Below are 14,564 nucleotides of genomic sequence, written 5' to 3'. Positions count from 1 at the left end.
GGTGGTGGTTTTTGGTCTTTTTTGTTTGTTGAGTTTTTGAGCAAATATTTACCTGAAGTCTATAGGTATATCAAAGATATTCCTTTATATCTCAAAAAAAAAAAAAAGTAAAAGCTGTGTAACCAACTTTCCTCTTCAGGATCCAGATGGAGCTTAATTTGTTTTGGCTCTGGAATCACCAGTTTTAAGTGTCCTGACATAACAACTGAAAGCAACAGCAGGTGCTTTTATTAAATGGTAACATGTTTATAAAATGCACTATTACTTAAAAAAAAATCAGTTAAAGAAACATATCAAGTCAAATTACTCAAGTTAAAGCTGCAAAATGCAGCCGAGTGCTGTAAAAGCTGCTCAGAGCTTGACTTCTATAGGGAAAGTTCTCATCACAGTGACCCACATCTGCGGTAAAGCCTCCTGAAAGCTACGGTGCAACTTCCAACATGTTCTTCAGCTTCTCTGTTGCCCAAGGAGAAAGGAAAACTGAGTGAAAGCCACTGTGTGGACAGGTATTTCCTCTGAGGAACACTCAGGTAACACTCAAAGCAGCTTAACTGTCTTCTGCGGAGCCCCACGAAACCCTTTGGCAATTCACAAACACCTCAGCGATTCCATCAAAACACTTCTCAACTTCAACTTAACTCCCGAGTCGGCATGAAGGGGGTTTGTAACACAGCAAGAGAACTGAAAGGAGAGCGGGAAAAAAATGAAAATGACATCAAACTTGCTAAATATGTATTGTTTATTAAGGCTTGTATTCTCCTAGAGGAAAAAGTTAATCTGATGCTGTCCATTACCCCTTACAGGCAGGAACAGTCCAGAGACAGAGTTATACGTTCTAGATACAAGTCTAAATGATACAGATTAAACTTTATTTAAATTGGAGGTCCTTTTGGAGTAAATAGTATTCAGAAGATACTTGCTAATATAGTAAAAGATCCTCTACGATAAAGACGTGCAGATTCAGTGTGCTAGAGCAGCGGACATGAGCACCATTTCCATGCGTAATTGGAACTCCGGTTGGTGACAGGTTCTCCGACGGTCCCCTCACTCCACAAAAACATGACAGTAAATTCAGTTTCTTAAAACAGGTTTTTTTACTCATCCAACAGAAAAAAAAAAAAAGAATTAGACATACACACTGTCAATTTTAAACATCTGAGGCATAATCCATCATATTATCCGTACTATTAGTTCCTACGTTAAAGCTCAGCATTATTGGTATAAAAACTTTAAATGGCATTAGGATTTGGGGGGTGGGAGGGAGTAATGACAGGAAGGATTAAAAACGATCTGCAATTAACTAATAACACCTGAAAGCTGAAACAGGTTTCAACACATTGTCCAAAACCCCTGCAATGTTGATAGCATCACATTATTATTTAATTAAGCTACAAAAACCGTAAAGCAGAATTATGGCGGAGAGAAAGCGTCTCGCTCACCCTCGGCAGGATATGGTATAACAAATGCACACTGAAGCACTGCTCAACAGAACGTGAGAGGGAAATATTGGCCAGAGAAACAATTTCACTGACAAGTTGATTTTCTACTAGACAGAAAAAACCAACATGGCGCATTAGCAGTTTCAAAAGTGTAATTGTACAGATAAATAAAGAGGCAGAGCAGCTGCACAAAGTGATCAGAGATTTAGTTTTTTCATTTCAAAATTGTGAAGTACAGTATCTTAGAAGTTTTTTAAATGGAGGGAGGAAAACAAAAAAATAATAATAATTAAAAAAAAAAAAAAATCAATGTATGGTTTCTTACTTCCACTGTGAAGAAAAAGGGCTTGGGAGGAGGAGAAAGGAAGATTTGTCATGTATTCTCCATAATCTGTATATCTGGCTAGGAACATAATTTGTGCCAAAATAAAGTCTTTGGGAAGCATTGACACTTTAGTATGCTCGTGTATAGGTCCACATTAGGTTAACAGAACTGTTTACCAACTTAAAAAAAAATAAAAACAGACACACCTTTATTAATGATTTCTACAGAATTTTACATAGGAAAAAAAAAAAAGATACAAATTAATGCAGATCCACCTGGGCAAAAATAAACTACAATGTACTTAAAGATGAGACAACTTAATTTCCCCTGCACGAGAAGATATATTGGAGCTGAAAGCTTTAGTTTGTCCTGATGCCAGGATACAGCACCAGTATACTGTAATTTTGTTTCTCATAGTCGAATTTAATATCAGTTCTAGTATATATATCAAACTGTATATGTTTATTCTTATTGTTTGTTTCGATTCTGACGTTCCTGCAAAGAGAAAAAAGTTAAGAAATATTTTAGTCAAACGAACAAGCAAAAAGCTTTTAGTAGTAAAACAGCACTAACTTCATCCCAGACAATTACACACTTTATTAAAGCATTACTGCTGCATTTTATACATATATTGTATATACCTGGCAAGCCCAAGGATTTGATAATTTAATATTTAAATGCAACTTCAAGTGGAACAGTCACTTCAAATGGAGCAGATGAAGGTCCCAGTAAGAAAGTTGGGACTATCAATTCCTAAGCAGAAACAGGACCTGCAATATTCTACGTGCTGGCTTATTTTAGCTGCTGCAGAAGCAGCACAAGCAAAACAGGAGCAGAAAGGAGATGGTAGATTACTGAACTCCATAGAACCAGGATGATTTTGAAGGATTCAAATGACTTCAGAGTTTAGTCACATCCAATAAAAGCAGGATTTGAGCTCTCTTGAAATATATTCCTCTTTTATACACAACTTATGATAAACTATCAAAGCAAGCCAATCTTGTAGGGGCAGAGTATCAGAACATACTAGATGTTGTATGAATTTATGGCTGCTGGACTTTTCAAACAAAAGATGGTTAGAAAGAATCTTAACCTGAATTGTACCAACCCCATTTTCAGGCTTCCAAAAATTAACTGTTCCATCCTACTCCCACGTCTCAAGTGGCAAATCCCCTTCGCTGTGTCTCACTCTCCTCCCAAGCTTGCCAGCCCATTCTTTCCCTTTGTCACTTTACAGAACTTTGGTTTTCTGTGTAGTCACCCACTAACCCTCATAATTTCACCTACTTTCAAAATCAAAGTTTTACATTCTCCTGGCCTAATCCCACAGAAACAGAAGACAGGTTAATACCTCAGACTTCCACCTAGTACCCAGACAGTATGCTCAGGTTTTATAATTCAGTAAAAAGCGCTACTTATTGAGCTATTTATAAGCAGTTCCTCCTACCTTGCTGCTTGCTTTCAGAGGCTAATCTGAGTCTTCCTTTTAAAGTGTCTGAAACCATATAAACTCATGGGGAGGAAACTGATGCAACAGTTCTTTGTGCTCTAGAGCATGGCTGCTTTTTAGAAGCTCTACCTCTCAAATTCTCTTCCTTACTGCAATTTAGCACTACTGCAGGAAAGAACAAGCAGTTTTGTAAGCAACTAACAAAGCTTTGCTCATTTTGGTTCTGAAGATCCATCCAGAGCCTTCATAGTTTCTCTTCTCCAGGGGAAATCTCCAATATCTCACAAGGGACTTCCTGTTCTGTACTTCTGTTTCATGACATTAATAAGTATCATCTTCAGACACAGGAAAAATGAGTTTTCACAAGACGTGAAGAAGCTTCCACTTTGGAGACACTCACCCCGTCAGGTTTCTGTTCCCTTCACCTCAGCCTAAAGCAGCTGTCAACCTTCCTACTAAACTCTATCTGATAAGGTCAGTGGGATGAAGGCATTCGTCTACTGACACAAAAATACGTTTTCTTTATATCAGGAAACACAATTAGTATTATAAAGTATAATTTTTTTTAACTACAGTTTTGGAGGAAGTACAATAATCCATCCTTAGAAGTTCTGTGCCAATGAATGTTCACAGAAAGCATCTTGAAAGGAAATAAACAATGCTAGAAAAAAACATAGCACTTGAAAATCAATTAAGATGGCACATACACAAACAACCTTCTGAAAATGTCAATTAGGTCATAAGATACCTTAACTGGCAATAAGATTCTTCAAAAGTTATTGTCATAGGAAGGTTAACTTTGCAAACCAGGAAGGCTTCAACTTCAATAGCACAAACTGCTCAACAATAAGCGTGTGCATAGCCTGCAAAAAAACCTCTTCTAGTTGGATTTCTAAAATTAATTTAGTCAATGAAGGGGAAAAATATTAATTCTTCAGACAATAGTTTTATAGAATACAACCCAACAAGTAGTATCTTATTTTTCATTCCCTCATTGTTGATCTGCTTTACCTCTCTAGCACTATTGCCTTCCTTGGTTTATTTCGATTCTCTGTATATCATCCTATTTTCTAAGCTATTTAGAGCAATCTCAGAAATGTTAAATTAGACTCCAAAGTTTATTTTCTGAATGCGTCATACAAGGTAGAGCCTCAGTTTTAAATGAGACAGAAAAATAATGCATTACTTACAAAAACTGGAACTCTTACAAAGCAGTGACCTGGGTGAGAATATTGTATCAGCACTTGAACTCAATGTGGGAAATAGTTGTGTGTATTGGAACAACCCAAAGTGGGATCAGCCCAATAGTAGAACATCAGCTCCCTGAGCTGCTGCAAAGCAAAGGGAGCACAGTGTTCAGTACTGAGCCACTTGGATCTTCCTTTGGCCAGTAAGGTAACTGGTCAAGATTGGAACTCCTATCCCTTCCCCAGTGTCCTCACTCTTTAAATCCACACATTATTCTCCCTTCTAGACTCAGCAGCAAATCATAGGCAGACTCGGCATGGAAAGAAAAAACAAACAAACAAAAAACCAACACACCCCACAAAACAATCATCCCCCCCCCATACACCGTAAACACTGGACAAAAGAATTCAGGCCTTCTGACTTATTCAAGATTCCTACATCAGGGAATATCTCTCTTCAAGACACAGGTTGCATTAAACTTTGAATTGCTAATTGCCTACTGAAGAAATGAAATGTTGAGGTAAAGACTTTTAGGTTTTAGCTTGTGGAACCCCACAGGGAGTACACGAGAAAAACTGCAAACCTGAAACTCTCCTTCCCTGCTGTGTTAAGGTTACACTGCGCACAGTGTATCTGACAGCTTGGGAAAGCTGAGCTTAAAAGTCCTTAAGATACTGATCTACTTTTCTCTCATAATTTACAGGTACATTCTATGGAGACGGTTTGAAGCAATGCTATCTGCACTTTTAAATGGTATTAAAACCTTTAAAATGGCAACTTCAATTTAAGCTCCAGGAACGTGCATCAAGTCTTTGCTTCAAAAACATTTTGTAGCAAGTGTGAGCTGCATTAAACTAGCCCGTCAAATAACTGCTTTGTATTTGAAATGCTATACAAAAAAAGTAACTACACATCCCAACACCTGTTATTTTGTCAGTTCATTACTTCTAGGCTGTTTAATTAGAGAAGAGAATTTTTGAAACGGAGGTCATGGGATGGATAGGGACAGATGTCTCTTGTGGCAGACTGAGAGCCATGAAAGCATATGGAAGTTTTTACTACATTTTCTCTGTTACTGCCCAAATTTCTCTTACTACATATTCACTCAAAACTTCTTTTCAAGAATTAGTAGACAGATTAGACCTGGGAACTGAAAACCTTTATTTACCCAAATAATAATACATGTGACTTTAGCAGCAGAAACGCAGTCTTTCTAGCACTATAGCAATAATTTTATGCAACTCTTTCTTTTCCAGAGAGGTCAACTAAACAAACAAGATGAGGTTTCTTGCTCTTAAAGGTGATGTACAAATTTCAAATTCAAGCACAAGTATCCATTTTGATAGCCTAGTTCCAGTTAAACAGTTTCAGAACACCTCATAAGGCAAAAAAAACTTAAGCAGCAATTATTTGCAAATCTAATTCTGAAACAGAAACTATTTTCTAGTTTATTAACCATTTTAAGATAAAAAATAAATCAAAATCAAAAAACCTGAACATGTCCTTTACCTGCATTACTGCTTAACTTTCTGCTTTGAAACGCATTTAGCTATGAAATTGTCACAGACAAATAAGCATCAGTTTGTTTTTCGTGTTGTTAAACACACACAAAACCATCAAGCTGAGATGCATGAAAAACATTTCAAGTTCCTACTTACATTTTTTCCACCATAGCAGCCTTCACATTTCATTTTCCCCATATCTGTGTATAAAATAAATTTTTTAATAAGTTTACCTTCCGCACCACCTCCTCCTCTTCTTGGCGCTTTTCATAATGAGAAAAGTCATCAAAGATGGAGGTCGTGTGCTTGTAAGTAGCAATAATTTTAAGCACTTGTTTTGCTTTTTCTAAGGGCACCTCCTGTGTATCACGGGAGTTTGTAACAGGTTTGTTGTCATTGTTCTCCAGCCTGATGTGTCGGAGCTGGTTGTTGGGTACATCCTTCACAAAGATCCACTTGACGTCAAATTTTCCCTTCCACTTGTCCTGAGACCAGACACCTGCACTGGTGCCATAGTCCACAGGTGATTTCATCTCCGCTACTCCACAGAAGTGTCCACTGCCATTGACACTGAACAGCAAGTAGACTGGACCCTTGCTATTCATGGACCGAAAAGCACTGTCCAGGCGTTTGTTGCCATGTTCCGTACTACACCAAATAGAATACTTAATGGAACGATGAATATCATCCTCAGAATAGCTCTTTATTATGAACACACGCCCATTTTTAAGGTTCCATTCAAAATCTTTAGGGTTATAGCTATGAGCAGCTTTCAGTTTTTCAAGAACGGGATGGGACTCGCCAGTTGGAACAGGGTTAGGCTGGGTACTGCCAACTGAGTTGCTGTCGTTACCAGTTCCTCCGCTTTGGCCAAAAGCTACATTTCTGTTGCGAGGAGCTACCCAGCGATTTTGGGGTGGCTGCTGAGGGGTCTGATACTGTGGCTGAGTCAATGGAGGAGGTTGAGTTGGAACAGGTTGAACAACTGGTTGCTGTGGCTGTGGAACAGACTGAGGAGAAGGGATCTGTTGGGGGGCAGGAACTTTTGCCACAGGACCCTTATTATCCCAAGTACCTATGTCCATATTATGCTTTATAGGTGGAGGAGGCAATGCTCCTCCAATTACAGGTCCAGTTTTTGCTTTCATTTTAGGCTGTGGTTTCGCAGGTTTGCTTGCTATAGCAGCCCAAGAGGTTGGTTTAGATACTGGCAAGCTGACATTAGATCCACCGTTACCAGAGAGGGCACCTGTCATCCCGGCACTGTTGACAACAGAACCTACTGTTTTCACTGCAGAGGTTGTAACGTCTCCACCAATCTTAAGTCCAACCATCCCCTGTTCAATACTGTTCATTCCAGGAGCTTTATTTAATGTATCATTATGAAATCCTGTTTGTCCATCCACAATGGTACCACCCAGTGAACTGGGTGGGTAGCTGTAACTGCTCCCGTATGCTGAACTTTGAGTCTGCTGTCCTTGGGATCCGCTTGTTCCCCATGCTGAGAAGGCAGGATTTTCAGGGAAAAAGTTAAACCGGTGTTGGTAGATGTTATTTCCCAGGCCCCCAGGCTGTCCAAAAACAGCATCGTGCATAAAATGATGATCTCCATTACTGAGCTGTCCATAGGTGGTGAGATACGGGATAGGAGGATCTCCCCCTGTAGACCATGGTGCTTCACTGAGAGAATAGGGGAACCCAATAGATGGTGGATAATAACTGGACAGATAAGGATCAGTCATTGATGGATAGCTACTGTTCTGTTAAAGAAAAAAAAAAAGGTAACTTTAGATACAAAACCACTCTTAATATAAACATGGTCACAACACTGTTCATTACCAAATAGAAAGAACAGAGATAAGGTAATATAGCTTCTAATTACAGATCTTGGTTCATACTTCAAGAAATATTACAGGTTAAAATGCAGTCTTTGGGCATTTATGATGCAGCCCAGGACTAGTGGCTCGCAACGAGGTTAGTACTCGAGATCCTGAAACCACATAAACTTAGTTACATTATTAAGGCTATTTAGTGGCTTCTTCTAGAAGTATTCAATCTACTGATACTCCAAAATATTTCAAGGAACTTAGAAAACAATATTTTGTCACTTATAGAACTAAGGATATTTAGCATTCTAGATCACTACACGGGATAAGTTTTGGACTAAATTGCTTTAACATGACAACACAACAGAAAATAGGATCACAGTCATCATTAAAGAATTGTTTTGAGGGGCCAATAGTCCCCAACGAGCAAAACATACCTGACGTGGTAAAACATGCAAAGGCTGCTTCTGACATAGCATGTGATCTCACTGTGATCCTAAGACACACGCTGAGTTTTCTATAAGTAGACCTAACAACTACAAACTGAAATTAATCTGATTGGTATACTAGAGACAAACAGACACAAATATGGCATGTGATATATGTCACCCAAACTGTCTGAGAAAATACCCTGTTCAGCTTTTTTTGCAGCTGCCTGTTCTTCCCTCAGAAGTAAAGTTACAAATGTGCAAGCCTGTTCGACTGTCATTCCAAACAGGCCACCTTTTCCACCTCAGGAAATAAGAGACTGACCAGGTATAAACCAGCAGATTCCCCTCAGAAATTCCAGCTTTTCCTCCCTTTTAACCGCTTCTAAGACCAAGCCAAGAAGTCCTTCCTTCCACTCTAAATCTTCTGCTGACACCTGATTTTTAAGTGTTCTGTGTTTCTCATATTCAACAATGCAAAGGAACAAATAAAGAATATTCTAAAATAGGTTTTATTCCTCTTTAAATAAACTTCAAACATATATATTGCAGACCTTCCAAACTGACATTCTAACCGTAATTACTAGTGAGGGGGAGGGAATGTCAACATCTCCTGTTAATGAGTCAAACAGCAGATAGCCTTTCCTTACTCACGGAGAAAGATTATTTTAAGAACAACTAAGACCTCTCTCAAACTGCAAGATTTCAAACCTGAAAAAAAATGCATTTGCATCTGCAAAATCAGCAGAACTGCTCTGGAGCTCCAGTCATTTTCCCAAAAATCAGATTATTTCACAGCTTTTTTACTTCATTTTTTTAAATCAGCTCCTTGCTGAAGAGAAGCGTAATACCCAGCTGATACACAGAATCATTTTTACTGCTCAATTTTCAACAACTCCCTTTCGTGACATCCCAAAGCCAGAGTAATTCAATATTCTTACTTTCCAGGTAGAGAATGGTACCAGAAAATGCCTTCAAGATTTACATTCAGTACTGCAAAGATGCCAACAGCCTAAATCCAATGTTACTGATTCAAAATAAATGATCTTGGCCACTGTTTAGGCTTCCTTTATTCACATGCAAATTCTATCATTAATAAGAGTTTCACAATTTACCTATGAGAAGATCCTCTACGACACGTTTTCTGAGACTCCCAAACTAAAATAATCAATATTTAACATATGAAAACATTCTTCTGAAAGACTTTACTTTGAGATTATGATGTGGTGATCTTAAAGTGATATGAACAATGCAAAAAAAAGCGCAGGTGAGAGGGAGGAGACATAAATAGTTCTTTAGAGAGCTTATGTTCATATACTCTACAGATTTAGAATTTATTAAGATCAGAAAAGAATAAGCTTGGAGAAAGCAGGTGGTTTGTCCTAAAATATTTCTGCCAAAGGATTCTAGACAATTCCTGAGAGTGTCACCTCCTGTCACACAGCCTGTAAAGTTTCCACAAGGATTCTAACAAGATTACAGGCAAGTTTCAGCAGACATGCTTACAAAACATCCAATCTATTTTGACTGGCTTTATGCCAGGCTGTGTAAAAGAAACCCTGACAGAAGTCCTTCACTGCAGCAGCACAACATTTATTTCAACAAACTTATCACTGACCTTTCCTGCATCACAACAAACAAACCTAACCATTTTTTAATTAGGAAGGGATCCCTCCTAGTGCTTCTCGTTAAGAATTCCCTGTTACTTATGAATAATCTTTTGGTTCTGAATGACGTTACATGGGGGTATGCCTTTCTTGCTTTGAGTATAACTTTGTATACGAACACTCAGCTTCCTTTGCACTTAAAAGTACTTTCAGTGTGCTTCGTACCACAAAGCTACCACATCTCAAATCTGATCTCTATTAACTACTGCTACTTGGATACTAGAACCTTTATGGAAAGAAAGGAAGGCAGCACTACTTAGGAGCACTTCTCAACACAAGGAAGACAATTACATTTGATTATATTTCACGCTCAATACTAATTTCAAAGAGTAATCTGTATTTTTAGAAGATGAAATTAACAAAATATTACCAACCTACATCTGATTTTGACGTCAAACTTATTGTTGTGTCAGCTGGGACTTTATTTTTTAAGTATTCATTTAATTTCTTACGGATTTTTTAAAATATCCAGTTGGTTTCAAACATTTTCTTCTAAGTCGCCTATATTTTAAATTTATTTTAGAGGACTCAATAAATCTGACTAACTAGATAAAAACACTTTTTTCAGAAACATGATTGTCTTCAATACAAAATCTCACAGCCCTAATTAATGCTACTGCCACTTTCCAGTTGAAACTGTAAGACAACATGCACAATTGTTTCTTGTAGCATGCCAATTTCTTAGTGCGGCACAAATAAATCAGTAAATGGACCTACACCTTCACATAAGAAAACTTTATTAGAATTATGGAAATTCTAATAGTTGTAGTAATTTTTCTATTTAAACCTAATAATTGGGCTGACAGTTAAGACAAATTTCCTAGAATTAATCTATAATAGATGGTTCTGCATGTTTTCTGTATGAAGTTTAAAGTTCAATATATTTCACATTAGAAAAACATACCTTTGCCTTAAATAACTAGAAATCACATACAAATGTGATGAAGTGAAATTTCAAAAAAAATTAGAGAAAGGTAAAAACCATAATTTCTTTCAAAACTAATTCTGCATTAAAAAGTAAAATTTTACTTCCTTTTTTTCCCACAAGTTCCCTGCTTTCATGGCTGCTACAGCACATTGATTCCAGAGAACAGGGAATGTTCCCCATTACATCATTTTAACTTCATAAAAGCCTGGAGAACACATCTGTGCTGCAGCATCTTAGCTGGGGAGCTGGTACCCACAGAGCTCAGAGTCCACATTGCCAGAGATTTGTCCCAACTTCCACAGCGGTGCCTGCATTGCTCATGTATATCTATATTGTGCTAAAGTTTGTAATCTTCCTAAAAGCTGCCACAATCCAAAACTTGCAACATGGTTCCATCCATCTGCCTAACAAAATTTTTAATACATCTTGAAGATCCCTGATACACAGTGCAGGAATTGATACTGTTTGCTCTGGTGTTTATGGTCAAGATTAAATCACAGTTTCCACAAATGACACAGAACAGCACATCATGTGCTACTTTTTTTTTAGCATATAGAATAATTTTCTTTTGCAAGCAAGCTCAGTGATGTCACCACTGGCATCCATCAGCTTCAGGTTGAATTATAAATTTTCCTTTTAAAACATAACACTTTGCCTTTCTGCCCAGAAATAATAACGTACCTCCGGTCAGTCTCTCCGAAAACGCAAAAGAAAACTTTCAGCATCTCCACCTTCTATACATTTTTTTCACTTTAAAGATTTGAATGTAAGGCCAAAGTTTACTTCAATTACAAGGTATTTTAAATTATCGTGGTATTTAAGTCATGGATGTTGATTTAATGTACACTATAATGAATTGGATTATATTGAGTTTACATTACAGTACCTTGCTCTTAAAATAACACATCTTTAACTGTTAAGACACATCACAGGACTTGAAAGAACAACAATACTTGCTGAAGCGTAAAAAGCAATTGGGACAAACTCTACAAGCTACCTAGAAAGCTTCAAAACCAACTTCAACTACACTCATTTCTAGGATTATACAAATTATACACATCAGGAGGGACCATAATCAGAACCTTCAGACTCTCATACTCAACTCATCTCCCAATGAACTCTAAGATCAAATAGTCTGTCACAGTCCAACCGTATCAATAACCTGCAATTTGAGGAGCAATCAGCAGACACTAGTTGGAGCATTAACTTCATTTTCACTTGTGGCCATCTGGATATGCAGAGTAATATTAGCTTTGTGAGCACAAATGCTAGTTGTATTACCAAGTAACACAATATGCCAGTCATTTCTTTTTCCATTTCTATTTAAGGAATTTGCTCCCTCAACACAATCCTATGAATCGAGCGCCAACAGCATGCCTGAGAAAAAAACCTCAGTTAAAAATATACTAACCTGATTTGACTGCCCGGAAAGGTAAGGTTCAAAATCGTTGTCATGAACTGTATCCTTCTGATGTAATGAACCATTTTGTACTAAAAGAAAAAGGTTACAAGATATTATAATACTGCTCAGTAGCACTTCAGTAAAGTTTTCTACCTATTTTACGAAAATTCGTATTTATTTTTTCCCACAGACTGCAGACTCACAAAAACATCAAGGGATGACATTTTTCCCCCAAACGGTTTCTCTTTATATTATTGTTTATAAAACTAAAATTTAGTAAAGTAAAAAAAAAAATTATGGACAAGGATTTTGTGAAAAATATTGGGAAACTACATCTATTGTTCTGGTCCATTATTAGAACTCTGAGAAACTAATTCACAGTTCTCCTCACAGCATGTTATTCACTGCTTGCTTAATTTAAGTTGGTTAAAATAAGACGAGGTGAGGTTACATTTAATTATGAAATAATGATGGCTAAGTGCCTTGATACCCTGATATCTTCAGGAAAATCTAAGTCTCAAATTTCTCAGGTGTAAAACAGAGATATCTGCCACAATCAAAGGCCCACTTAAGCCTGAATTAGTATGAAAAGCATTCAAACCTCACTATGGAAAGATACACAAACCTAAAGCTGTTATTAAGTCACTTCAAATAATTTCTGTTGTTTGCTTTAAATTTAAGAAAACTGGGTCAAATGCATTATGTGATAGGTAAATAAAGCAACTATTTCATAGAACAGCTAAACTAAAAGTAACACTATACCAAACCGGACACCCAGCAAACAAGTCTGGGAATTTAACAGAATATTTTTGCAAAGTTTGGCAGGGAGAGTAGAGGTAAAAGAGTATTTACAAACATAGGACATAGTTTGAAATTTTCTCTAAGTAGCTGGATTTTTAAGGCAGGTTGGATACATCAAAAAAAGCATTTATTAGTTAAAAAAATATTGCTAGTTTCTAAGTCTAAACATTTACACATTTATTAGCAAACACAGTAATAATAAAGGCATTTTCTCAGGTAACCTGTTATTAAATTTCATTTCAAAAGAAACACAGGACTGATCATAAAAAGCTTATTATCTCATCAGAAGTTAACTGATTTCATTTTAACGTTTCTTGTTCGCAGGCTTATATGTACCATCTAGTAGATATACCAATCAACAGATCAGTAACACAACTGTAATCATATGGCAAGACACCATGCAAAACTTTGTAAAAATGTATATTGAATAGGCATATCCCTGTGACTTTATGCATAAATCTCCTTTATTTAAAGGAAATGAAGAGCATCACTATGTTCAATACTAACATACAACCCTTCCAACTGTAAACTCAGCAACATTAAGTAGGATGCAAGCAAGCTCGTATGAGTAACAGTTTGTTATTTTTGAAACAAAGCACAACTTCCTTTGTTCCAGATTTTATCTACAGGGATCAAGAGCAATATCTTTCTGCTCACCTACAAGTACCTGCATAATTAATCTGTTACAGTAACAATTTAAACGACCAGATCTCAGCATGATTCTCACCTTTATTATCCTGTCCTTTCAGCCTCTGGGAAGCCACGGCATATGATTGGGTGAAGGAAAAGAGGAGAAAATGAAAAAAAGTTAATTTTAGAAAAACCTCTAATTTGTCACAGCAAAGCACACAGCTTTTGAGGAGGGATAATAGCCTGAAAAAAAACCGGCTAACAGCACATTTGGGTTTGTTCAAACTGCGGTTGAGGAGAGTGTTTCACCCATCACTCGGCGCTGGCCTGCCTCAGAAATGGCCACGGCTCTCGGAAGGCAAGAGGAACGTTCTGTGCTCACAGGGAGGGAGTGAATGAGTAAGAGAAAGGTGCAAAGAAGCTGGGAGGGAAAGGAAAAGCCTCTCCCGGGCCAGATGCAGGCACCGGCCTGCAAAGGAAACCCCCCGCCCGCGGCAGGGAGTAGGAGGAGGAAGGCCGCCCCGTGCCGCGCTCCGCCGCTTACCTGAGGGTCAACGCTTGTGGCCGACATAATTCATGTACGGGGCCTCCGTGGTTCAGCGGAGGGAGCCGAGGGAGAAGGCAGAGCCGCTGAGCGCGGCGCGGAGTTGCGGGGCCCGGCGGAGGAGCGGCGGGGCCTCTCCCTCAGGCGGCGGCCGGGGCGGGGAAGGGGCCGGGGCCGAGGGGGAGGGAAAGGGGCCGCTGGCGCGCGCGCTCGGCGTTTCCTCAGAGGGGCCCAGGGGACGGTCTGGCCGGCTCCGCACCGCGCCTCGCCTCACCCTACCGGCCTCGTCTCTTCACATACCCCCACCCCGCCCGGGGCTGCTCCGCCCGGGCTTCCCCGCCGCCGTCGGGCCGCAACCGAGGGGATGGAGCCGAAGCCTCCAACTCCAATGGCGGCGGGCGCCGGGCTGCGGTGACGTCAGCGCCGAGAGCGCG

General features: G+C 38.7%; 1 protein-coding gene across 3 annotated transcripts; it reads right to left on the bottom strand.

The window, feature by feature from the left end:
• Positions 1–721: 721 nt before the first annotated feature.
• On the bottom strand, positions 722–14,564 carry YTHDF1 (YTH N6-methyladenosine RNA binding protein F1). Of its 3 annotated transcripts, none has more exons than XM_065849736.2 (5): positions 14,131–14,563; positions 13,684–13,708; positions 12,165–12,244; positions 6,138–7,664; positions 722–2,259 (listed from the first exon to the last, which is right to left on the bottom strand). In XM_065849736.2, exons 1-5 carry the CDS (start codon positions 14,155–14,157, stop codon positions 2,233–2,235), a joined length of 1,686 nt encoding a protein of 561 aa, XP_065705808.1. In that variant the 5' UTR covers positions 14,158–14,563; the 3' UTR covers positions 722–2,232. The 3 variants fall into 3 exon arrangements, with proteins under 3 accessions (XP_065705808.1, XP_071671753.1, XP_065705807.1); XM_071815652.1 differs by having other exon boundaries at positions 14,431–14,531; XM_065849735.2 differs by lacking the exon at positions 722–2,259 and having other exon boundaries at positions 5,540–7,664; positions 14,131–14,564.

Source organism: Patagioenas fasciata, chromosome 16, assembly GCF_037038585.1.
Source record: "Patagioenas fasciata isolate bPatFas1 chromosome 16, bPatFas1.hap1, whole genome shotgun sequence".
Taxonomy (NCBI): Eukaryota; Metazoa; Chordata; class Aves; order Columbiformes; family Columbidae; genus Patagioenas; species Patagioenas fasciata.
The sequence above is the reverse complement of the archived record's forward strand: the minus strand, read 5'-3'. Positions and strand labels throughout refer to the sequence as shown.

What these genes read in the sequence shown, in the direction of transcription:
- YTHDF1 (XM_065849735.2), bottom strand. Translation starts at nt 14,157, where the DNA reads ATGTCGGCCACAAGCGTTGACCCTCAG. An exon ending in CCACAAGCGTTGACCCTCAG is followed by an intron (nt 13,709 to 14,130) that starts GTAAGCGGCGGA and finishes GTGGCTTCCCAG; the next exon opens with AGGCTGAAAGGACAGGATAA. An exon ending in TTTCCGGGCAGTCAAATCAG is followed by an intron (nt 7,665 to 12,164) that starts GTTAGTATATTT and finishes TTTCTTTAACAG; the next exon opens with AACAGTAGCTATCCATCAAT.